General features: G+C 41.6%; 1 protein-coding gene across 1 annotated transcript; it reads left to right on the top strand.

Moving 5' to 3' along the window:
* The first annotated feature begins 715 nt into the window (after window positions 1–715).
* On the top strand, window positions 716–25890 carry ZNF346 (zinc finger protein 346). Its single transcript, XM_056854712.1, has 7 exons — window positions 716–827; window positions 6551–6654; window positions 6751–6846; window positions 9197–9338; window positions 9784–10020; window positions 24262–24355; window positions 25544–25890. The coding sequence occupies exons 1-7, from the start codon at window positions 767–769 to the stop codon at window positions 25647–25649; spliced, it is 840 nt and encodes a 279-aa protein (XP_056710690.1). The 5' UTR covers window positions 716–766; the 3' UTR covers window positions 25650–25890.
* The last annotated feature ends 357 nt before the right edge of the window (window positions 25891–26247 follow it).

Raw genomic sequence — 26247 nt, 5'->3', positions numbered from 1 at the left:
CTCTTGCAATAAGGAGGTCGGAACAGCTGGTTACATCCTTCTCCCGCCTTTCATTTTATCCCCACAATAACCCTGCGATGTAGGTTAGGCTGAGAAAAAGTGACAGACCCAAGGTCGCCCAATGAGCGCCCTGCATGAATGAATGGGGATTTGAACCTGGGTCTCCGGCTCCAGGCTGAAAAAGAGTTTGCAAAGCTGCTGTTGTAGTGTACAGAAGATGGGATTTAAACGAATGTTTGGCATGATAAATTAACAGGTGTAGGAAAGCTCATACTGTAATAAATGTTATGAGTTATGAAGGTGCCACTCGATTTCTGTCTTGTTTTGCTACAACAGGCTAGCAGGGCCATACAGGGCCCCACGCAATACAGCGATCGCACACATTAATCTTGGTATGAAAAAACATCTGTGTAAAACCTCTAAAGGCAGCCATCATTTAAACATCGCCTGTTAGGTTTAAACTGCTGGCACCTGTAGGCGTCTAATGGACAGTTCCCTTAAGGGGAACCGCCCCCCAGGCCTCGTGTGCCCTTATTAAAAATGGCGATTCAGGAGGCTGAAAATGAGTCATATGACTGCCTTCAAAGTCTATCGAAATCCGAATCTCGCGGGAGTACAAGGTACCGCCGTCCGTCCCGAGCTTTTCTATTCCCGGGCTTCAGAAGAGGACTTCTCGCGATGTGTGCCTTTGAAGCGGGGACGTCTCGCGATATCTCGAAGCTCAGGGAGAAAGCGGGTGCCTTGGGGGCGGCGACGCTGGGACAAAATGGCGGAGGAAGCGGGTAGCAACGGGGACGCTTTAGTTTTGCCGGTGGGAAAGGAGGCAGGTGAGGCTGAGTCTCCTTCGTAGTCTGGCGGGGAAAGGTGCTTGTCCTCCTGTGGGAACTTTCCGCCGGCTCGCTTTAGTTGGGCGGACCTAGAAGGCGAGGGGCCTGTCGGTCTTTCCTCCCCTCTCACGTGCGGTTGGGACTGTCCATCGTCCCTGTCTCTTTCCACTGCTCTGGTTCTGGAGCCCTAGGATGGGGACTGGCTCTTCTGCCGACTACTTCACCAGCGTTGCACCCGACCCTCTGTTGCGTCTTGCTTCCTCCGCTCCCCGTCCTAGTGAGACCCTTGTGAGAAAGGCTTTGACACAAGACTGGAGCGCTCCTTAAACGTGGCTGACCACATCTAACCGGCGTGATCAATTAAGCTTTCTGTCTTGCTTTAGGAGATAGGGTAGGATTCAATGGCACAGCTGAAGGGAAGAGGCTGTCGTGTGTCTTGGTTCCCTTTCACGTCTGAGTGAGATGGGGCAGGGTGTCCATCCCATTTCACGTGGGGTTTAGAAAGGCATGCTTTGTTTTATTTACTGTATTATAAAAACGCTTTTCCTCGTTGGTCAAAGCAGTGTACAATAAAGCAAGCAAATTCTAGCATCCTTCTCTCAACGCATTCCCAGCGCTAGGACTCTGTTGTTGTGTGAGGGTTTTAGCTCCTCCTCCAAGGACGATAGGTGTTTAATATCCTGAAGGCCAAGCAAGAGAACCAGCTAGGTGCTGCTCTGCCTCTGATGGCCGATTGGCGCTTACTTGGATATTGACCACAGCTCACTTGCACTTCCAGAGAATGTACTTCTAAAGAAACATGAGACTGTAGTGTTCAGGTTTTAGTGACTTGCCATTTCCTCTGTTCATTATGTTTCTGATGCTGGTCTCAATGCAGTTTTCAAGCAGCACTTGGGAATGAAAATGAATAACTCTTGTATGCTGCGTAAAAGGCTTTGAGAAGGGGCAAATCCTGGTGGATTTCCCCTGTGATGCTTGTCTAGATCCATAAGTGTATTTTCTGATCACAATAACTGCAAAATTATATTGAGTGAATATGAACGGCTGCTTTTTTGTAGAGAGAGGGCTACAGGTCAAAAAATTTCCTTGATCATCATTGTACCACATAGGTCATGCATTTATATTGTAACATGCCACTAACTGCATTCCTGAGGTGGGGGGCTGAAAGTTCTCTGGAAGCGGCATGACCCAGCCGCCAGCATAAATGGCCTCTTATCATGGAATAGGAGGCATTTACACTGGCAGTGGGGGGCAGTTCCGTTGGCGCTGCAGTCTCTCTGGGGCCTAAATCCTGGAAAAGCTATGCGGCGCCATCATGAGGGGGCATTCCCAGGGGTGAGCTGACGGTAGTCAGCTTCCAAAGCCCCTCCAGCCTGGGAACACCCCCTCCAGCAACAGTGTTGCTGCGCCAGGTTTTTCCTGGAGTAGCATTACTGTTTTCTGTGTGGGGGGGGAAATCCCCATTTTCTTTGTTTTCCTTTTAAAAAGTCTTTTTTAAGCCTTGCAGCAGCTGAGGAACCTTTTTGGAGGTGCTGCGGCGTTGCTGTCCCCGGCCACCACACAGCTCAGGAATGAGCTGTAGGAGCTAGAGAATGTATCATCTGTTGATCTCTCTGGATGTCCTATTTTATGCCTAATAATATTGATGCAGTTGCAGAGTTTAATTCTTATCAGAAATATTTTTGTGTATATGCTAGTGAATTGCATGGACATTTACCATCCATCTCATGGAAAACAGGGATCTGACCTGTAACTACCACCAGCACTTACTATTACTACTTATTTATTGAGGGACAGAGCAGTGATATGTCGAAGGAAAAGGAACACTAGAAATAAAAGAAGCACCTTTTAATGTCGATTGCAATCCATACCTGTCTACAAAACCTGCTGTGGCTGAAAGTCATGGACAAACAAACGTTTGAAGAAAAATATCACGCGCCCTTTCATCCAGCTTTCCAGAGATCCATCAGTGCTCTTGGTTATTTTGAAGGCTATAGCTAAATTGATTTCCTTGTGTTGAGGTTTTTGGTCTTGCTACTCTGACCTGGCACTATGATCCTACCATTGAAATTAATGTAGTTGAGTGATAAGCTTATTTTAATTTTTTTTAACCTTGAATGTGTGAGTTACCAGTGGGAATCTTGTGTCACTTTAAAGAGTAAGAGTTGGATCCTTGGCACCACCATTTTGAAGCACTGGTGGAAGTAGATTTTTGCTGCCTCCTCACTGCAGTCTGCTGTGATTGCTGAAGAGGCAATACTAGGAGTTGGAGGACCCTTGTGAGTAAAAGCTTCACATCATGTGAGGCTGTAGTGAAGAAGGAGAAGCAGACAGAATTGCCTTCTCTGGTGCTGCTCTTGGGAGCAGCAAGGGAGGGTTGATTCTTCCCCCCCCCCATTTCCCACTCAGTACAGCTGTTGGTGTGTGTGGCTTTTATATATGTGAGCTCTTAACCCCCAGCATCACGTTTTCAGCAAACAAGGGCAGATGGGAGAAGAGTGAAGCTAGGAAACAGAAATACCTGTGATCACATTCTGTTGGAAGAGCATTGGATAGAAGACCAATAAGATTTCAAGAGTCAAGGCTTCCTTTGTCAGAGCTTTGACTCTCAAAAGCTTCTACCCTCAGTCTTGTTCGTCTTCAATGTGCCGCTGGGTTCAAAGCTTGTTCTGCTGGAGGCCAGCATGGCTGCCCACCTAACACTATAACAGGCTTGTTGTAGCTTAATGGTTTTATATAGGGCATACTTTCTGAGCATCTCCTAGGTTAGGGGTTCTCAACCAGTACCATCAGTGGGGTGTAGTCTAGGCAGGATGCAGGGTTTCCATGACTATTACTAATAACTTGTTCTCCCTCGATCCCCATGTCCACCTGCAAGTGTGATATCCTGACTCTGCCTTCCAGATTATCCATCTGTGACCTTCTGGCATGCTAGTAGTAATAACAGAATACTTGTAAACATAAGTCCTTCTTGAAAAACAGTGGGCTTTTTGTTTCTATTATGGTGGGATCCAGGTACTTTGTTAGAATGATTGGGTAGACATAAGACACAAAAGGTAAAGAACCACTGTCCAAGGTATTTTCAAGGTTGGATGAAATCATCCTTGTCATTTACAGATCACTCACAGTCTCCTGCGAGACTGAAATGTTCCCCACTAGTTTCTGAATGTTGTCATTTTTTTATATCAGGTTTGTGTCTGTTTTATTGTTTTGAATTGAGATGTTTGCCTTAGGTAGGCAGCAAAAGGACATTGTTGGCAAGTGACAGCATTTTCTTGAATAAATAAATGAGCCTTTGATGATATGGCGGGTGATGTTAGACTATGTAATAGTGTTGCTACCTGAGAGGATATGGGGACAGAGTGATACCTGAATACATTGCACAACCTAGTTCAGAATCTTCTTGATAGCTGGTGAGTGGCCTGATCTTTCTTACAGACTACCACTCAAGATAGAAGTATCATTGCCCATGATGGGCTGTGCATGACATGAGGATATATTGAAGTGGTGGTACCTGTACATAAGTGGCATTCTGTCCCTTTCTGTCTTGGGGGCCCATCCTGTAGAAGGCTTCTCTTGAATACTTCTCTGACATTGTCCGTCTTTTTCTTAGCTTCATTGGTGGGCATTGTAGTTTTAAGAATTCTTAGCTGTGTTGTTCTCTCCGTTGGGTTATTACCACCAATTACTACTGTTGTTTGTGGCCACTTGTACCCCATCCTTACTCCAAGTATCTCAGCACAGCATACCTGATTTTGACTTCTGCATTTTATCCCCTGTGAGGTAGGTTAGGCTCACAGTGTGTGACTGGTGTTGAGTCACCCACTGGCCTTGAGTCATCCACCAAGCTTCATGTCAAAGTGGGGATTTAAACTTGTCTCCCAGATCTTAGTTCTACCATCTAACCTCTGTACCACCACTTTCTTACACTTTGCACAGGAACACTATTGAACTGTGGTGTGTTACTCATTTCATGGTCTTTGGGGACCTCCTGATCAGAATTTTTCTGTTTGAACCCCTGGCAAGTTGGGTTCATGTCCACAAAAACTAATACCATAATAAAACAGCCTTTAAGGTACCACAAGCCTTTGTTATATGAGGATGTGTATTGCACATCTTGACATTGCTTATCACAAGAATGCATAATTCAAATGTGATTCTGACTTGCCTAAGTATTTGAAATGTAATTTGTCTTGTCAATATAGTGATTTTTCAGGAGTTTGTAAAATTAATGCATGAAATGTGCTTTGAAGAAAATTATAGATCAGTCGCAGCTGAGAAGATTTTCTTCCCACACAGTTGTATTTTCCAGCTTGTTTAATCACTGTGTAAAAGCAGCTTCTTGATTGTGAGATTATTAGCCTGCTATGTATGCCCAGTCTAGCTAAATACTGGAAGCTAAGCAGGGTTGGCCATGGTCAGTATTTGGATGGGAGACCACCAAGTTATAGCAGGGTCACTATGCAGAAGCAAGCAGTGGCAAACCATCTCTGAACGTCTGTTGCCTTGAAAACCCTATGGGGACACTTGACAGCAAAAAAAGTATGCATGTTGAATGAACTACTGACCACAAAGTGACCCTTGTTTCTTTAAAATATGAGCTGGATCCACATTTAACTTCACTCACCAAGTCACTTCAGTCAGTGCAACAACTTTCCTGCCCCCCCCCCATTCCCATTGCAGCCCATTGATCTCATCAAAATGCTTTTTCTGGGGGGAAGGAGACCCTCATGGATAACATCAGTAGCACATCAGGGCTCTGCAGCAGGAAATGGTGAGAAATTACACCTCCCTTTCTATTAGTGGAAAATTTAGTCTAGATCCAACCTTATGTGAGGTGCTAGATATTTCCCATTTGGGACCCAAAAAAGTGCCTGACGTTCTGTATGTGCGCCTGTTGCTAATAGACTTCCATTAGACAATTGACTATTCAGTTGAAGGTTAATGAAAGCATTGGCATTGTATTTAAAATGGATGTGGATCAATGCTAGGAAGTGATGTTAAACCTTTTTGTGTGTTCTGTGTTGAACTAATTATGTTATTTTAAAGTTAATCATTAATTGAAATTGTTTGTCTACAAAGGATTCCTGACATGTGAATTAAGATATTTCTTCTGTTGCATGTTTTCTTTCCATTGGTCTCTCCTTTATTCAGAAAAGTGGAAGGTTAAGTTATTAAATCCTATAGTTCAACCCCTCAGGGAAAGTGTGTTTTCCAACATATTAAGGAAGTGTTAGACATTGCATTACTTACTGGCTTACTACCGGATGATCAAAATTTTCTGCAATTATACAAGTTTTTCTTCAGTACAATGTTGAATGAGAATTAACTGATCACAATATTTTTTTTTCTTGACTGACAAATGTATTTGGTTTACTTCTCCCTGATTGAAGAATTAGAATTGTCGTGGAAAAACTGAGACCATGTATTTGCCACAAGGTCTATATGTAACCACGGTCTGAAGCTAGCAGTGTCAGCTAAGTGATTCGGGCAGAGACCCTGAGGGGTATAGAAAAAGAAGAAGAGTTGATTTTTATATGCTGACTTTCTCTACCACTTAAGGCAGAATCAAACCGGCGTACAATCTCCTTCCCTTCCCCACAACAGACACCCTGTGAAGTGGATGGGGCTGAGAGAATGTGACTTGCTCAAAGTTAATCTGCAAACCTTCCCAGTTCTGTATCAATATGCTTGTTCTTGTTTTTCCTCTTGTATTTTTCCAGTGGATCGACTGATTAAAGAAAACAGCCATATCTTCACTGACACTCAGTGCAAAGTTTGTAGTGCAGTGCTGATCTCTGAGTCACAGAAGCTTGCTCACTACCAGGTATGCTTCAAGCTATGGCCAGATGCTGAAACTTAACATGAATTGTAGAGGCCTCTTGATGTGCTTATCTTGGTTTTTCTCTTCTCTTTTTTCCAGAGCAAGAAACATGCAAACAAAGTTCGGCGGTACATGTCTATCCATGGTGAGGAAGAACTCAGCCAAAGCAAGAAAATAAAACTGGACACAAAGCAGGTAATGCAGAGCAGGTCAAAAATCCAAGAATAACAAGCAAAGGGCTCGCATGCACTGGAAGTATTGGTGTATGCGCTTCTCAGGATGTCCAGTAATTCTTCAGGGAATTTCTAGGATCAGGCATTTTGCAAGTGTAGTCTGCAACACCACCTGCAGTGCTATGGTGAACCTTTAAAGCGTATATTATCAAATATTTGTTGTATCTTATTTAAAATGTCTCACTCTCTTAATGTAAACATTCAAGAGGTATCTTCTAAAAACTAATTACCAGGGAGAATAAAAATCAATGATTTTTAAAAATAAAAAAATCAGATTTTAAAAATTTAAATTGGATTTTAAAATAAAATGCTTTTTGAAGGAAAAGCTATTTAAAGATAGTTTTCTATCTAAGGTACATTATAGACCAAAGATTATTTATCACGAAGTAAGGATTCATTTTAAATTATATATCATGGGGCTGTATATTCATGCAATGTTTAAATTTTTTGGTAAATGAATTCCATTAATCCATTCACATTAATTCATTCACAATGTCATGCTCTTCCAGAGGTTTCTGTAAGATTATTTTGGGCAATTTTCTGTCTAGACGATGTTATCACAGATGCTTTCTTTTGCAGTTCTGAAAAATGTGAATTTGTGTTTGCAGAGATAACATGCCTCTTCACAGCAAAAAAGTTATAAAACAAACATACAAAGTTGAGAAAAAGACCTTAATCCCATTGTTCCATTGCAAATCTGTGTACACAGAATCAACCCCCTACCTCTTAGGTGCTAAGTTTCAAGAAGTTCAATAAATAGAAGATTATTTGGAGTGGAATAGATCTGCACAAGGAGCTAAGTGTGAGGAAGGTTGGGGCAAGCACTAAAAATGAAAGTGAAACCTTTGGAGCAGAATACCCCCACAAATCTTGGGATCTTTGTGTGTATAGCCTGAGGTTTATCATATTACTCTCTCCCTGGAGGAGAAAATCCAGGGAGAGACTAATATGGCAGCAGGCCATAAAAGAGACCCAGTTTGGAAATATTTTAATGAAGTCATCTACCTATGGGTAAGGCATGCATACATGCAAAATGCAAACACTGCAATAAAGAAATGTAAGGCCTGGTGGCAAGAATGAAACTGGTGATCATTCACCTCACATTAATTTCATAATTGTCTATCTATGTATTTCCAGTAGTATAATCAAATCAGTAATTTTTTTATATAACTGTAATACTAATCTGGAAAGTTATTATTCTAAAAATGAAACCTTCATTTGGTTGTAAATATTAAGATTATACCAGCAAAAATGTCTTTATGTAGAAAACAATTATTTAAGTCAAGTCTTACTGACTAGTGATTTAAATGATGATTTAAATCAAATCTACCCTGATAAGTACCAAGCAAAGCAGCAGCATAAACGAGCCATAAAACAGATATTACAAGGTCAGATAAACTATGAACTCAGAGCAATTGAACAGAACATGAACAGAGAATACAGAGTAACGGAACTATAAATGAACAGAGAATACAGTAAAAATACAGCTAAAAAGTCAACTGGTGCCAATAAGTCAAACTAAACAAGCTAAAGCAACTAAAAGCAAAGCCAATCATTTAGCATTCTACAAATGCCCAGGAAAATAAGAACGCTTTCAGCTGGTGTCTACTAAAGCCTGGTGAGTTTGACACAAAACAAACAGCTATAGGAAGGCAAGGCACTACAACAGAAAAGATTCTGCCTCTGGTAGCCAGCCAGCCACTTTGCCTTAAAGAGGAGGTCATACAGAGCCTGTCATCTTAACAAGCAGGCAAAAGTTAAAATAAGACAGCTTTTTGAAGGGAAAGAAAATTCTTACACAATTTATAATGAGCCTTTTCATGCTAAATTAGCTTGAAAACTAAACATTCACTTTTTCACACTTTCTGGAATACCATTGAGAATGCCATTATAGTGCCTACAAGGAAAGGTAATTATATTTTCCTGCATATAATGTATACTTCTTGAGTCATCCTACCTTTTCCCTTGATGCTTTAAACCAATTATCTGTGGTAGACTGATATTGTTTAAGAAGTATAACGCTAAGGAGAAATTGCAGGTAAGGATTTGCTTTGTATTCCTTGTTCCTGTCATTTACCGATCAAGGTTATTTATCTCACCCTTTGGCCTATAATGGGTTTCTTTGGTTAGTTCTCTCCCTCCCTGCACAGGAGGTTTGTGTGAAACAAGTGTTCAGAAAGGTATGGTGTGTTAGGTTGAATCAAGGAATTGCAGTCCAGATGCATTTTCTGAACATGGGTTCACTTTATTGGTATACCTTCCCTCTGGCTCTTCATAACCAGTAAGCCTCTGTCCCTTCTTGTAAACAGCAGGATAGCAATGGAGAAGACAGGAACAAATGCTGTCCCATCTGTAATATGACCTTTTCCTCACCTGTTGTGGCTAACTCCCACTACCTAGGCAAGACCCATGCCAAGAATGTGAAGCTGAAGCTGCAGTCTCCTAAAGCAGAAGGTATGACCAGAAAGATGCCAAGACTTGTCTCTTGCTGTACTGTGTTTAAATCAAAAAACACCTTGGTTAGAGTACTCAAGGGATGTTCCAAGTAGCTGTGGTCATTAAGAGAGTTCATGGTAAACTTTTTTCTCAACTAAAAATAGGCATGCTTGTTCTTCCTTGATGACCTTAGTATTAACAAACCCGAGCTATGTAAACCCAGTAATACTTACACCAAAATCTTTTCCCTCTTTGCTGTCTTTAATCTATCTTTAAGCTTTTGTCAGCTGCAGTGTTGTGTGTGTGAGTGCGTGCTGATAGCGTTAAATCTGTACTTAAAATAAAATTCTAAATGCAAAATTCTGTCCTATTGAGGATTTTGTGGTTAATATAGAATTGTTATTTTGATTCTTCTGGTTTGTCTCCAAAATTCTGTCTTTTTGTATTTGGGTTAATTTTGCAGCTGTAGAACCTGCTCAGAAACAACCCACGATTGCACCCCCGACTACTGTGTCCTCTAACGAAGAGAACCAAAACACTTCTGACCCAGACAAATTCTGCAGCCTCTGCCACGCCACGTTCAATAACCCCCTGATGGCAAAACAGCATTATGTAGGCAAGAAACACAAAAAGCAGGAGACCAAACTTAAGCTAATGGCACACTATGGGAGAACGCCTGAGGAACCTGCTGCTTCAACGGGTGAGTTTTTCACAACAAGGCTTCTGTTATAAATAAAGGATATGGGTGTTTTGATTTTTGTAAAGCTATAACTAACTTATGGAGTGTCCTACATCTAATTTGGACGTAGTTTGGGGATGAGCTATTAAAAGCAGTGTTCTTTTCTCTTTGTCAAACCCCCCCTCCCCAAATCACTGTGTTCATAAAACAGAATGTGTAGACCTGCAAGGGGTGGAAGTACAGGGCAGTAGTTCACCCACACTAACAGGAACCCCTGAAGCATGCATGGTTTGTAAAAACACTCTCCTCCCCCCAGGAACAGTTATATAGCTGTGTATGTGTACTTGAAAGAAACAGCAGTTGAAGAGCGTGCCGGTGCAAAGCTGGAGAACACTGAACCTTGAGGGAAGGGTGTGAGGGAGGCTGCAAAGCTCACAAAAGGTGTGGGGAAAGAAGTTGGCTGGGTGGAAAGTGAGCTGTCTGCAGGGCCACCGCAAGGCACTGCCATCCATGCAAACTGAGCTGTTGCCTAGCTTGGTTAGTAAAACACACAGCAGTGGAAATGTAGAAACATAATTCTAAAGTCACGAATGTGCATGTCTGGATGACTGGACAGGAGTAAATGAAGGCAGCATTGTGAACATTAAAGTGAAACGTAAAGGCACTCTCATAAATTGAGGGTAACCCTTCATTGTGAGTGGGGATGCAGCAAGAAGTTGAATAGGTATCCCTGACACTTGCACAGTCTCTGGCTCCATTCATATAATTTGTATCACTTGCTGCAGAGAGGGGGCTTCTGCTGGTTCCAGCTTCTTACTGCAGCACCACACACTACTGCAAGTCCCTCTAATCCTCTGAGCGCCCTTTGGGAAAGATAGGAGGATGCACTAGGAAGGGTTAAAGCAGTAAAGACCATTTCCATTAACTTACTGTGTTCACAGAAGAGTTGGAGCCAACCTATAATAATCAAAAAGCAAATTGTCAAAATCATAGTAAGGAGATTGAGAATGATGTGAACGAAACTGCTAAGTAAAAACTCACTGTGTGGCAAAAAATGCTGGCAGCAGAGCATGTATTGGGGGAAGCTTAAAATTGTAAATGTTTATGGGAAAGTAAATTGAAAAATATAAATGACAGGGGGAAGGAATCACAGATAATCATAGAACCGGGTGGAGGGACAATAATAAAAGTAGCAAATCACAAAAATAAACATGTTAATTAAGTAAGTAGTTCGCTTTGGTCTCCATTGTTCTCCAATACAGAATTATTATTTTTTTAAAGAACTCGATGAGAAAATAATGGGATGGTACATTCAAAAGGAAAGAAAAAGACAAGCTTGATAAATAGTCATACAAACATACAAGTGGGAAAGTAAACTCTAGCTAATCCCAAGAAGAAAGACAAGTTAACAGTAGCAATTTGTAGAACGGGTCCCATAGAAAAACTTGTATAACCAGTTAGTGAAGAGAGTCTTCTCAGGAGGCTGATGTTGGTTCCTGGTTCCCAGTTCCAGTACAGACACTTCTTTACAATACATGCCTCTTGATGGGGACCCAAATAGAAGCCAGTGGGTCCAGATCCAGTATCTCGACCGGGAACCACTGTACGTATTCTTTCAGGGGACAGTCTCTGAAATGTGGGGTGGTCCAAATATTATTTTGGGGTGCACCTGGGCCCCAGTGTCTGTATATGCATTTGTCCTGGGGGCACCTCACTTGGGAGCACCTGGTACACAAACTGGACTTTGGACCAGGAACCAGCATGTACCCCCTCAGAGGGCACAGCTCCCTGAATGTGGGGTATATGATATATGGTGGTCCAAACTTTCTTTTGGGGTGCAGAGCTTTTAAGCTGTCCTCAATATCATTCAGGAACTAGGAAATGTGAATAAGGAACTGGGAACCAACTTCAGCCTCCTCTCTTCCTCCACCTCCCACCTCCCATAGCAGCCTACCATTTATCCCAACATATTCTCTTTGAGAGTCAGGGGACATTCATAAACAAAATGTACTGCATTAGAGGGGACTGAAAAGAGGAGCAGGAATTGGCTGAAAGCCCCCTGTACTGCAGCACAGTTTGTTTGTGACACTTTAACTATCAGAAAGAATTTGCCGGGGGAGAAAGTTAACAGGGTTCTATGGAAAGTGAGAAAGATCCCCTTTACTAACTGGTTACACAAGCTTTTATGTGGGATCTGATCCATTCAGTATTCAAGAGAATTATGTGTAAGTATGTGGGAGTGAATGAGAAGGAATTGAGGGCTGGAAGAAATTCATTTAAAAGATTCAATGTTTCAGGGAGGATTGAAAATTTGGATTAAATCACACTTCAAATACATTTCTCAGTGAAGCATGCATACTATCAGTTTGCTGAAATAATATTTAAATGTGTAGATTTGCTGCTAAATAGAATCTCTGTAAAGCCCAAGAGAAAAATCTAAAGCCTTTCATTGATCAAGCTGCTCCAGTGTCTTTTGCACTACAAATTGATGTCTGGTACTATCTCTGTATATGCCAAGAATATCATCAAGATTACTTGAATGTTAAAGTTGCATTTTTACTCATTCATCTTTAGAAGTGCTATTTAACAAAGTGGCACTTATTTATAAGTAACTATGCATACAATCAGGTCATAAGTGCCCAGAACTTTCCATAAGGAAGGCCTGATAGTCACTTGGCAAAGTAGCATTTTTGCAAGAGCTGAAAAAATTGTCTGCTTTGAGAACTGAATGTAATGCAGCATTCAGGTAGCTGGAGAACAAATAAGATAGCAAGGTCACCTGTATGAGCTTGGTAGATATCCTGAAGAGATGCCGCATTGTTAAGTTGTTACATTACTTGACATTAACAGTTTTGAACATACTTGTCAGTACTGTTCAGCAAAACATTTCAGGTATGGGAGACAGTGTCTTTATATAAAGCACTGCCGTAATATGAAGGCCACTGATTCCCATAAGTACTGTCCAGTACTTGTACAATATGGGAACATCCTCTTTTATAGCTGTTCTTAGGTACTGTATACAGCATAAATGCTTTTCTTTTGTAGACTCAGTTTTAAAAACCCACCTGGACATGTAAGGTACTTCAACTACAGGGTACAGTATATGATGGACAAAACTATGTCCTGAGGCATTTTCATCCTACTTTTCCACCCGATTATGGCCCCTCAAAGTAGTGAATAGTAATAAACATTAAAACCAACTTTAAAAATAATTCACACACACACAGTTAAGAACAAACCTGAAGGACATTCAGTAAAGGAATGCCAAATGAAACAAAAAGGCCTTCACCTGCTGGCAGAAGATAACAGTAGAGGAGGACTAACTAATCTCCCTGGAAAGGGAATTCCACAGTCTTGCTGCCACAACTAAGAAGGCCCTTTCTCAGGTTGCCACCCATCTAACATCAGATGGTAGGATCATATGGGAGTAGGCAGTCCTTAAGGGATGGTGATCTCAAGCCATATGGGAAAAGGGTGCTTGAATTGTGCCTGGAAGCAAATTGGAAGCCAGTGTACAAGATAGGAGTGATATGGCTCCTATGACCCACTCCAGTTAAATTCTTGCCACATATTATGTACCAGTTGTAGTTTGCAGACAAGAGACAGTCCCACCACGAGTGCGTTGCAATAATCTAATCAAGGTATTCCCAGGGCATGCACAAGGTTGGCAAGATCTTTTTTACCCAGGAGAAAGTGCAGCTGGCTGACCACCCAAAACTAGTGAATGGTGCTTCTGGCCACCGTTGCCACCTGTCCAACAGGAGGCCCTGCTCAAGTTGGTGCCAGTCCATCAGCAATTGTAGGCTGCATCTCTGCTCATAGAGAAACATTTCCCCAACTTCCTCTGCAAGCTACCATGGTCATTTATGCGTGGTCGCTTTAACCTCCTTTATTCCCCATTTCAGCCAGGATCAAAGTAACTCAGGTTGGGGAAAACTCTATGCATTGGGTGGAATGATCAGGGACAAAACTGTGTTCTAATGGAGGCATGAATTCAGAAAAGCATTCTCCCAAGTTCAAATCAAGTCCCACCCCTTTAAATGCTGCTCTGTAATTGACTGACTTGCAGTACTCACCCTGAGAGATTTCCTTCCCCCCAGACCCAACTGCCATATAAAAAAGCATTTTAAGAACTAAAAACAGAGCAATCTGAAAGAAGGGGTGGGGAGAAATCCAAGCCTCATTTTAAAAAAGCCTTTCCTTTGCTCAGAAAGAGCTCCGAGGTAGCAGGAAGCACTTGAATCCCTGCCTCTTTACACACTGCTTCATGATTGGTTGTGAGAGAAGCCAATCTTCTGTGCTTCCCCTGTTTGGCTATCTCCATGCTGCCTTGAAGAGGGGTTTGGAAAAGGGTGGGGCGAAGCTCAACCTGAGAACAGAGTATGCACGCTCTGTGACTCTGGAATGAGCCAGGAAGAACAGTTTAATTCAGGCCAGAAGAGGAATGGGAAAAGCCAGGTTCGTTTTGCGTTGAAACAGCGTTGAACTTCCAAGGAATGAGGTAACGTGCACACTGAAAAATTTGATCCTGGCTGAAACAGGGAATAAAGGAGGGTAAAGCAACCATGCATAAATGACCCATGTCCCCAAAACGCTGCTTCTGTGCTTAGGGGTCCCTCGGAATACCAGTGAGCATAATGTGAATCTACAGTGGAAGGGAGATTTGGCAGAGCGTGCCCTTATGCTCATGGAAGACTCACTGGCTGCAGCTGAATGTACTTTAGATAATCAGGTTCAACAGATTTAAAAATGCAGCAAATAGCAAATTCAGATCTTATGTGGGAACTGCTGTACAGGTGAACATTACTAAGCCAAGAAATCCATATGCAGGAATGTAGATGCAGGCTGTTGAAAAAGTAGCAGTTTTTGAATCATGTAAAGGTAGATGCAAGCTGTTGAAAAAGTAGCAGTTTTTGAATCATGTAAAGGTAGTAAAGCCTAATGCTGGTGGATGCATATAGTCAACACAAGCCCGGTTCACAAGAAGAGTGAACACCTGTACAATCCGTGTACAGCATGCACTACGTTTTCCTTTATAAGTGCCTTGAGTAATTCTCATGTTACATTTGATGTCTGTATAGCTGAAAGTGTAATTTAAACCCTACATTTATCCAGATGTTGGCCCTTGGTTTCATTTGTTAAGTGAACACATGTTGGCTCTTCCTTATATGTACATTTCTTCACTGTAACGTGTGAACAGGGCTTATAATTCATTATAAGTGTTGGTATCTCCACTTGGTTATTGAGCTTGACATTGTAATTTGATGAACAATTTGAATTCACAGATAGGAGTCACATAGCTGTAATTTGTGTTTTACCATTGGAGAAACTTTTGGCTGGATCCTGCACAAAATCTCTTCTGATGCAATGAATGTCTTTAAGCTCAGTGGGGTTTTCCATCTCCCGCTGCAACCCAACTCCCCCCCACCCCGTGTTGCTTCTGAGGGACAAGAAATAACTCCCCCCCCCCCCGAGCAGCATGAGAGCGGAGTCTGGCACAGTAGGAGGGAATTGGTGGAAATTGCCCCCCTTCTCTCAGCAGAAATCATCTTCTTCACCACAGTCACTTTTAATGCTTTGTTCTTACTATGTTTTACTTTGTAAGCCACCTCAGGCAGGCTTCCTGGAAAGGCAGCATAAAATTTGTTAAATAAATAATTACAGTATTGTAGGGGAAAGGAAGATTTTTGTAATTCGAAGTAAACAACATAACAAAGGAAGAATCTTAAGGGACAGGATGCATGATTGTATTGGGGAAATACTGGGAAGTTAGTTCCATCAAAGTAAATGTATACTGTTGGATCTTAAGAACTGCCCACACAGGTTTGCTCAGGGGATGGATCTTTTTACACCTCCAGTTCTCTCTGTTTTCAGAAACCGTTACTGAGGTCAGGGGATGTGGTGCAGGGAGGATGAAGCTGAAGGGGGAATCTATGGAAATACCCCCCCCCCCGGTCTGAGCAGAAGCACCTTTAGAGTCAAGCAGTAACTTTTACATGTAATGCAAAATTATTTGTCATTGAAATTATTTTAGAATAGCAGCATCCTGATCTCAGACTGTGTATCTGAGGGTGAGTTTGGTATGCAAAGTAAGAATGCTGTATCTGTGTATAAATATTTTGGAGGTTACAAATTATGTCTGTGATCTTTTTTAAAAAATATAGCCTAATTAATAATCCAAAAGAGGTAGCCATGATTGTAGAAAAAACTCGGGAGTATTATGGCACCTTAAAGACTAACAAGCTTTTATTTTAACTCAAGTTTTTGTGAATTAGTGTCCACTTTGTCTGATGCTTGTAGTGGGTCTTTACTAGAAAGACACACACATAGAAAAGTTAACAGCAGTATTAATCTCAGCTCCATGTTTGTTATCAACTCTCAAGGGCTAAACAAGAACCTAGCATTCCTCAGCTATACTGGTGTCCAGAAACTTAGTAAAACTAAGGAAATAGTATCACAAATCGCTGCTGTTGTGGATCGTGTCTGTACTTTTCTTGATATTTGAATTTTACATAATTACAACACAACCTGTACTACTTTTTCTGAACCTTGCTTTTGTCTAAAGTATGTATTCTTTTTACGCTAGGCAATAGGTTAAAATTACAGGGAGTGTATCAAATTAGTCACGTCAATAGAAATTCCAGATCCAGAGGATTGCATAATACCTCACGTGTTAAAGGACATCTGTATGTAAAATTTAATCTATAAATAGTATGCATAATAATAAAAAGTGCAGTGAGAATATCCCAAGGAGTCTTCAAAATTGCACCAAAACAATTGTATCCGACCTGTTAAAGGCAAGGTAATGAGCAAACTGTTCAAAAGAAGTGCAAGTGAAATGTGTAGGTGCAGGTGTATGGTTTGTTACAACATCCAGGGTCACAATACTACAAGACCAAGTAGCATAGTTGTGCAAATTTAGCAGTAACAATTGAACGTACTTCCTTTTAACATTGACGACTATCATGCTTAGATATATTGAGAATCCTAAAGCTATGTGAAGCCTGTTTGAATGACCTTTTGGTGATAACTTGCGCGTGTTAGTCCACTCATAGGATAGATGCCACTATGTTTAGAGACACTAACGAAGCTTGGACTTTAGAAGTAGCACAAGTATCAGATACTGTGTTAACTGAATGGTTTGAAATTGGTTAACAACATGTAAGTAGAACTAGGACAGATGATTGAAGGTTGGAAGGTAGCTATTCAGCAAGTGATTGGTACCCCAGACTACCAGATTATGTACTAATGGAATGGTGGAATCAAAAATAGGACAAGAGTGTGGGACAAAAGCAGGGGGGGAATTGGAAGGATGAACAGTGTATCGAACATATTGAGTTATTTTGCATGAGGTTTCTTTTCATGCTTTAAGAGTAAAAATCATTTCATGGCTAAAAAGTATCTAAATGTTTCAACTTCCTGAAGCCCTAATGGGGAGGGAAGAGTAAACATGGGTATTTTAGGGAGAAATGTTGAAGTAATAGTTTCATCTTTCAAAATTCTTATCTAATTAAAGATGTTTCCATATATGTTTGCATTGAAGCAGTAATCAAATGCCACTGAACTGGGAAAATTCAAAATGAAATGTGAGGATTTCTTTCAAAAGTAATTTCAGTGAGACTGTTAGCACCAAGTAACCTCTTGACATGGCTTTTACAACTAAATCTGGGATTTTCCAGCATGCAAAATGTGATCCAACTAACAGGGACAAATAGCATTAGAGGTGAATTCCAAATTGGGCTGGTGGTGACAGCAGAAACAAATTGAGAACAATTGGAAATGTTACAGTTGCTTGAGTAGATTGCACAAAGTAGTTGAACAAAGGCATATATTCAAGATCCTCTTTGCCTGTGGATGAACTTTGTTAAACTCTGTTTAACTGGACAAGAGGAACATGTACCAAAACTATAACAATGTTATCAAAGAGAGGCGTTTATTTAAGTTGCCATTATCAACATATACAGTTGGACATAATATAAATACTGATTCAGTCAAAAGACTTTTACAACATCTCTTTGACACAAAAATGGAGCAGTGCTTATCACTCCAGTATCATACTTTGAAATAAAAATATACACATATAAGAGCAAGAGCACATGTGCTAGAATAACGTCTGTGTGAGGCAGAGTTCTCAAGAAGAATCCACTTTTGCACGTGCTGCGCCTGCTATCCTGGCTCCTGAAGACGAAGAAATGTGATAATACTAATAACATAATTTCAAAAAAGGGCGAGTAAGTGAAACACCTTATACTGTTGACCAAATAATTATGTTGGTGAGCAAATGAAATTGTCTAAAATAAATCTGGTTTCCTTAGAGAAGAGAGCTATTGTACAACTACTAACATTAACACAAAAATGACTTGAAATGGTTGGGTTTAGGATTGAATAATTGTGTATGTGATTACATGCTTAATGAAACTCAAAAGTTTTAAACATATTAAACAATTTTAATCTCAAGATTGTTGTAAGAGAAGGAGTTAGAATTTTGGTCCAATTCCCCCAAAATAAATATTCTGAAACATCTTGAATACTGTTGGATTGTACTTACTCAATATAAGGGATTTAGAAGGAATATATGACTTAAAATAATTTGTAAATTCTGGGACCTGTTAAGGCTATGTGTGTATTTACGGAAGAAACAAGTATAAGTACAATTATTTGTATCCAGTTTGCTACCACATCAAGCAAAGTTACTACAGTACTGTAAACAAAAAAAATAGACATCCCCTTCTAAATACCCAATTAGTAAGGGAATGAAAAACAGCATAAATGTTGATTTTGAAGAAAAGTTTATAATGTAGGGCCGTGGTGGCGAACCTATGGCACTCGTGCCAGATTGGGCACTTAAGAGCCCTCTCTGTGGGCATGCGTGCCGTCGCCCCAGCACAGAGTTCGCCTGAGTTCGTTACTAGAAAGCCAGAGGGACGTGGGGCCGGGCTGCTCCCCTCCCCCTTTTCACGCGCGCCTGAGGGAGTTTCTCACATCACCCGCCCCTCTGCCCAGCAGCCCAATGGGAGTGCTTCCTCCCTCCCCTGTCTGGGGTAAGGCGTGTCGAGGAAATGGGACACACATACCCCAATTCCTTGTTGCTGAAAAATCTTTGGCCTGGCTGGGGAAATCAAACTGCAAGACATTCCAGGATGCGGCTCAATTAAAATTGGTAAAAAAATGCAATTGCTTCCCCCATCCGCCAGACCACTTGTTGTCATAGTAACAAATGGTCCTGCCTCAGGGAACCCCAGGTGATCTGGAACCCCAGGTGATATGCTCTGTAAGCATTTGTCACCTTGGTGTTTTCTGTTGCAAGCCGGATGTCATCAATCTTTGGTCAGTTCAGCTGACATCTCCAGAATCTCAGTGAGGTTTGAACTCCCCCCCCCCCAAGATCCTGGAAAATGAAAGTGGAACACACACAACTGCATGTGGTGGCCTGGACACGTGGACAGCATGTTGGATACCATCAATTCATCTGATTCCTGGGGCAGGGATATGCCAAACGGAACTCTTGGAACATTTATTGAATGCTGAACTGATGTGCATCATCGCTTTTGGAACGGGTAACGTTTTTGTAACTTGCAACGCTTTTGCCAAACTTGAACCTAAGAATCCTACTGTGTAGCCAGCTGCTTAAAAGCGTTGTTGTTTTGATTTGCTTTTGAGAACGTCACACTAATTTTTATACGATCTTAAAGGTAAACCACAGAATTGCTTCTCCAATCCTATTGGAAAAGAAGTGCATGCAGAATTTCACATAGCTGTGAGTGTTCGTGAAATACAGCATGATGCAGCTATCCAACTAGGATACTGCTGGCTTAATAAAAAAATTAATGCAATCTTGCACAGTATTACTATTATTGACAGTATTTATATTTCACTTTTCTAACTGCTCCCTATCCCTAAGGGACTCACAATGTAAAAAGAAGCAAAAGAACACCAGCAGACAGCCACCAGAAAAGACCACTGGGGTGCGGAGGACCAGTTACTCTCCCTCTGCTCAATAAAAGAGGAACACCCACTTACCCAGCATGTAATTAACCTGTGGAACTCCTTGCCACAGGATGTGGTGATGGCATCTAGCCTAGATGCCTTTAAGAGGGGATTGGACTAATTTCTGGAGGAAAAGTCCTTCACGGGTTACTAGCCCTGATGGATATGTGCTACCTCCTTATTATAGATGTGGGCCACTGTGAGATACAGGAGCTGGACTAGATTGTTCAAAAGCATGCCAAATGCAAACTTTTACCTTTCCATAAAAAGTTGTGTGTATCATTGAAAGCTCTGTTGTGTTTTTCTTTTAAGACAAAATATGTTAATGTATGAGTTGTTTTTTTCTAAACTAAAACCTCAGTATTCAGGTTAAATTGCCGTGTTGGCACTTGGCGATAAATAAGTGGGTTGGGGTTGCAGTTTGGGCACCCGGTCTCTAAAAGGTTCGCTATCACTGCTGTAGGGAGATGAATAATAAGCCAAAAAATAGAAATTATAAAGGGTAAATTAGCAGTAAATGTGAATTTACTCAAGAGTACATTGTGATCAAGTGCATATTTACTCAGGAGCAAATGTCAGTGAGTGTGATGGTTTTTAATGAATGAAAATGACATGCATGAAAAACTTTGCACACAGACTGAACAAACATGGTGCAGAAGAAGACGGGGGGGGCGCTAAGGAATGGATTGGGATTTCATATGCCTAGCAAATATGTGTTGGTTCTTACCCCTCGGATCAGCTTGGTGCAAGGAGCCTTACTTCAGAGGAAGAGCCCTTTGTGCTGGAATGAGGCTCTGTATCTAATTGAGCATAGGATCCAACCATATCAGTAAGAGCAGAGGAGATGGAGAGGTGAGCACAGGTTTTACTACACACGGGCAACCAAAATTCAATTTGAAAATGTATCCAAATATTTTAAACAATTTGTTTAAGACACTTGATATTTAAAATGCTGCTTCACGGTTTTCTGCCTCAGAAAAAGCAGATTCTGGATACTTTAAATCCAGAAAGTCTAAAATTCTGTACCATAGAGGAACAAAGGCCCAAGCATGAAAATACATTTGAGTGGCTGAGGTATTTTTAAACATCTGGCAAGAATACTGCAATTGATGCACAGCCTTCAGGGAAGATATGTAGGCTGTGCAGCAAAGGGAAAAGGTGTGTGTATTTGCTAGGCAAAAAGCAGACTGGGTTGGATCCAGACTGCCCCAAGGGAGATGTCACCTGCAAGCAGAGCACTTGATCGACTTCTCATGTGAGAGTTCCAAGGTCTTTAAATGTTCCAGTCGACATTTGCCATCATATAAATCCTACAAGAAGCTGGCCCTGTTTAATGATAAGAAGCAGTTCTTAAATTAGGCATAAACATCATTCTTTTTGAGGTAAGCAGGTGTTTTAAGAATCAGATCTCTCCCTAGTGTGCAGTTGCCATTTTTATACGCATTTTTTCACCCTTTCTTGCAGTTTGGTATCAACACTGGTAGAGTATTTTCATTAATGCTCTGGTGCTTCCCCTACCTCTTTAATTCCCCTTGCACTGACACACAACTTCAGATCTAACAGGCTTGCCTCTTCAATAAAAGCTATACTAGGACAAATCTTTGTAAAGCCTGAACACATTATGTACCATTCTTAAAAATAAGATCTTCTAGTGAAAGAGGTATCAGCAAACGCAGTGGCTCTTATCCAATGAGCAGTGTAATGGTTACAGGATGAGACTTTTTCTGCCTCTGCCCTCCTGCTGCATCCCATTAAGCCCCATGAAATTATGTTCCTTGATATCAGGGGACTCGCCCAAACCGGGGGGGGGGCGCGGGGGGAGGCAAAGAGACGTACAGCAGAATTCTTGAACCCTTCCCACCCACAGTCAGAAGGGTACTTCCATCATGGAGAACAATGGCAAGATACAAACTAGTATGTCAGTGTCACAACCCCATTGAATTAAAAAAAAATGCTTTCCTTCTGGTACAAATAAAGACTGAAGAGAAAAGAGATAAGTATAGAAAAACAGTTTTGCAGTGTTAATGCTATGGTCTGTATGAAGAACTATATTGCTGCATAAGACATCCTAGAAATTGTTCCAGAAAACATTGATTAGGCAAGCTTTATTTACTTATTTAAACGTAGTTCTATCCTTCCTGTCTCCCTTTCTTTCTCAAAGGACTGGAGGTGGGTTACAGTAAAAACAAAAAACACAACTAAATTTCAAACATGCGAACCAGGCTTAAAAGCAGGGAGTGTCGAACTATTTTGTTACCAGGGCCAGATATGACATAAACTTAATTTAGTCAATCTGGGCCATGTGTACCAGCCTGCAGCAGACTTACCATCCCAGATCGGGCTGGGGGGCGGGGTGGCAAGTCCACAGCAGGCTCACCAGCCCAGATCAGGAGCGGGGGGGTGGCTTCCTTGGCTGGCAAGCCCAGCGTGTACATTGCCTTTCCCAGCAGCCCCCAACTTTGGAGGCGGGGGGAAGGGCAATCCAAGCACTGGGCTAGAACCCAGTGTGTATATTGCCCTCCCTTGCAGCCCCTGACTTCAAGGGCAGTGCAGAAGGGCGATCTACACGCTGGGCTGGAGCCCTTGCCTTCCAATCCCTTCTGCCTGCAGACTCGGACCGCTACATGGAGATCCCAGCCAGCAAGTGGTGTGGATCGGAAGGCCCCCACAGCACAGAATCTGGAGTGGGGGTGGCTGGCTCAGCTCACAGGCCAGATAACAGCACTCAAAGGGCCAGATCCAGCCCCCGGACCTTATCTTTGACGCCCTTGCTTAAAAGAGTACTATAAATACAGGTGAAGATTTTAAGACCAAACGAATTGATGTAATGAGTTTAAACAAGCCCTTTTCAGTCAGTTTTACAGAAAGCAATTAAAATAGAGGTCTTCCTTATACCCTTCAGAAGATCATTCCACAGTGCCGCTGCTGCCACTGGGTAGCCAAAGTCCATGCATGCTAACCAGTAGTAGGTTTTGATAGGCAGAGTGTGACTGTTGTGGGAAAGAGGTGGTCTTGTACAAGGATCCCAGGCCATAAAAAGCTTTAAACCTACACTCAGAACCTCATTGTGTTCATTTGACAAGTCACCATGAATGCCACTTTGTATTAGCTTGGGGACATTGCAAGATACTCTGTTACCAACTATTTCTCCAAATTCATTCAATATAAACACTTGTATAGGACCTTAGTGGTGGGGGTGGAAGGTGCAGTCAAGTAGCAGTCTACTTATGGTAACCCCATAGCATTTTCAAGGCAAGATACATTCAGAGGTGGTTGGCCATTGCCTGTCTTTGCGTAGCAACACTGGAATTCTTTGGTGGTCTCCCATCCAAATACTAACCAGGGCTGACCCTGCTTAGCTTCTGTGATTGGTCTAGTCTGAGCCATCCAGGTCAGGACTCAGGACCTTGGTAGCATCAGCTATAACATCAGAGGCTCATTCCCCAATGTGTGGTGTACACAGTCATCTGTCAGCAATGCCCCTTTGCTGTCCACGCAGGACAAGCAGATTACTCTGTTCAAAAGAATAAATGGGCACATATCAATATAAAAAGACAGTATTTAGAAAACTCGAAGACCATCTGTTTACCAGAATGTCCTGCAGCTGATCTGAAACGCAATGGGAGACTTCAGAGTGAAGATGACGAATAAGAGTTTATCAAGACACATTTAACTATCAAATGGGCTTGGATCCATATTAGCGTTTCCATAGTTGCAAAGATTTCTACCTGCCAAGCATGACTTTCCTGTCTCCTCCCTCCAGCAGCACAAGATCCCCCCAAAATGTGAAAGCCAGGGCTTAAGCAGAGATAATGCAATTATCACCTGCTACAGGTGTTCAGTTGCTTATCATAACTAGGGACATTGTGCTGTCACCAGTTGCAGCTTTTGTGAAAGAGCACAGTGCTTATCTTGCATGCTTTTGAGTTTTGCATGAAAGTGTTACAGAATTTAGCTCCTGCATGCATTGGCCCTTTAACCCCACTGTTCACATTTTCCCCTCCATGAGTCTGTTGACTAAGAATTCACCTCATGTATCTGATGAAGTATAGATTGTAGCCTACAAAAGGTTACTCTATAATAAATCTGTTAGTGTTTGAGGTGCCAAAAGGATCTTTGTTTGTTTGTTTGTTTGTTTTGCTGCAGTAGACTAACACCCTTGATCCAATGAACTTTGCAACTGTTAGTTGATTTTCAATTTGATTGTGTTTATTGTTTCTACTTCAGGTCTCCATTAACTTGGTACTCACATTAGTTTAACACTATCTTTTTCAGCTGGGAAGGGTTATCCCTGCAATACCTGCAACATAGTACTGAACTCTATAGAGCAATACCAAGCTCACATCAGCGGTTTCAAACACAAGAACCAGTAAGTGTTTAAATGTCCTGCTCTCTGTAGTCATTGATTATGTAAACTGCTGATGAAGGGAAAACAGTGTTCAGCCATCTGATTTGCAGTTCAAATTTTTGCAAATTTATTCTCCTGGCTTGCCTCTGTTAAGTTCTGTGGGATGCTAAGATGGGCTGTTTGCTAATAATGAACCAAAGTAATAAGGATTTATTAAACAAATAAGGTTTATGAGCCAGATGACACACTGCAGCATATTCTAATGATGTCATCTGGTCTGGATCCATTTCAGTTAGCCTGAAGCAAGAAAATTTAGTCGCTGTGTAACCTCTTCTTTTGGGGTAGGTTCTGTCCTGTTAGCCTGCCCGTAAGTGTTCTTCAGTCTTCTTGGCTCTACTGCCGCTCTGGCCGCGAGCAACAAGTTCCTGGGTTTCATATTGCTGTCTTATTAAGAAAATATTTTTAATTTGGACAAATTTGTCTTGGAACTGCAAAACCTCTAAGTGTGAGTCGTTGTAATGGTGCCAAATTGCTGTAAACATTCTCAGAGAAATCCAGAGGAGAAAATCTTTCACGTAGAATAAGCTGATCTATGTTGTGTGACTGGCAGTCTTTGGGACTGGTGGAGGACAAGGGGAAAACCACTTCAAGTATAACTTTTAACATACTCGTTTTGTATCTTTGGGGGGGTTTCTATTCAAACTGCCATGGAGCCATCATTGAGCATGAAGATTAGAAGGGAGTAGAATAAAGGAAATTTTCTTCATATGCAGAATGAGCAGTTAAAGCTTTTCATGCCATAGAGCTACATAACTGTCACCTGATAACTGCTGCAGATCAAACGGATATTGAAGTGACAGCTGTAGGGGCCAGTTTTAAGTTGGCAGCCCTAATTATACATACCACAGCATTACATCACCAAGTGCAATCTTATTGACTTAGCAGAAAAACTCACCTGTAATGTGTGAGGCAAATTATACTCTGTATAGGTACGTCTGCAGATGAGCCCACTTCATTGCTGGACTCCTGTCCCAACCAAGCACCGTGTAAGCACGAAAGGTGTGATGGATAGAGATGGGATTTTCCAAGACCTAGAATTTTGCAAAGTGTTGATCCAAGCAAACTGTAAAATTTCCTAGTAGAGAAGTGTTCTCTTCCTATATACTGTGAAATTATCTGTTCTCATACCTATTTCTTCTCAAACTACAGGATACCAGGAGCTGTACCCATTACAGGACGATACCAAAAGCAGCAGTACACACGCGAGGAGACAACAGGCCCTGATGGCTACAGCTACTTTAGCCAAGACCTCTAGAGCAAGCTCCATTGGATTTGGATTGCAAGTGGCCCAAAAGTGAACATCTTTTATCAGCCCACTATGGTTTTGTTGTTCCTCTGGCTAAATGAAGGCCTCCTGTCCTGCAGTGCACAGGTTTAGCTGATTTCACAACTAACAATTGGCTAAAGGATCTAGAAGGGACAGATTTACTAGTTGGCATTTGCTCAGTCCTTTAGAATAGTGTTCATTGTGTAATCTCTTGCAGTAATGGCTGGGGGAGGGGTCTTGTGTCTGGCATGAGTGTCTGCCAGTGTTCTCTCAAGCCTATCCTTGTCTTCTGCTCAGAAGATGCTGAAGGAAGTTCTCCACCCAGTACCAGCAAGAGAAGATTGACTTTTGGAAGAAAGCTTGTGATTTTGGGTAACAGTGCTTAAGTATGAGGTGTGGTATGGGCATAATTGGACAGACTGTCTACCCTTTATTCTCCTAGAATGGGGAGTTAAATCTCTTGTGTTTGTCTTGCCCTTTCTTTGATTGGGTTTATGTGCAGAGTTTCTTAGGTCATTTATTGCCATTTGCTTCTTTTTTTGTAGTTCTGCAGATGCTGGTTCTGGAGCATCTGATGATCTGTTCA

Source organism: Euleptes europaea, chromosome 1, assembly GCF_029931775.1.
Source record: "Euleptes europaea isolate rEulEur1 chromosome 1, rEulEur1.hap1, whole genome shotgun sequence".
Taxonomy (NCBI): domain Eukaryota; kingdom Metazoa; phylum Chordata; class Lepidosauria; order Squamata; family Sphaerodactylidae; genus Euleptes; species Euleptes europaea.
The sequence above is the reverse complement of the archived record's forward strand: the minus strand, read 5'-3'. Positions and strand labels throughout refer to the sequence as shown.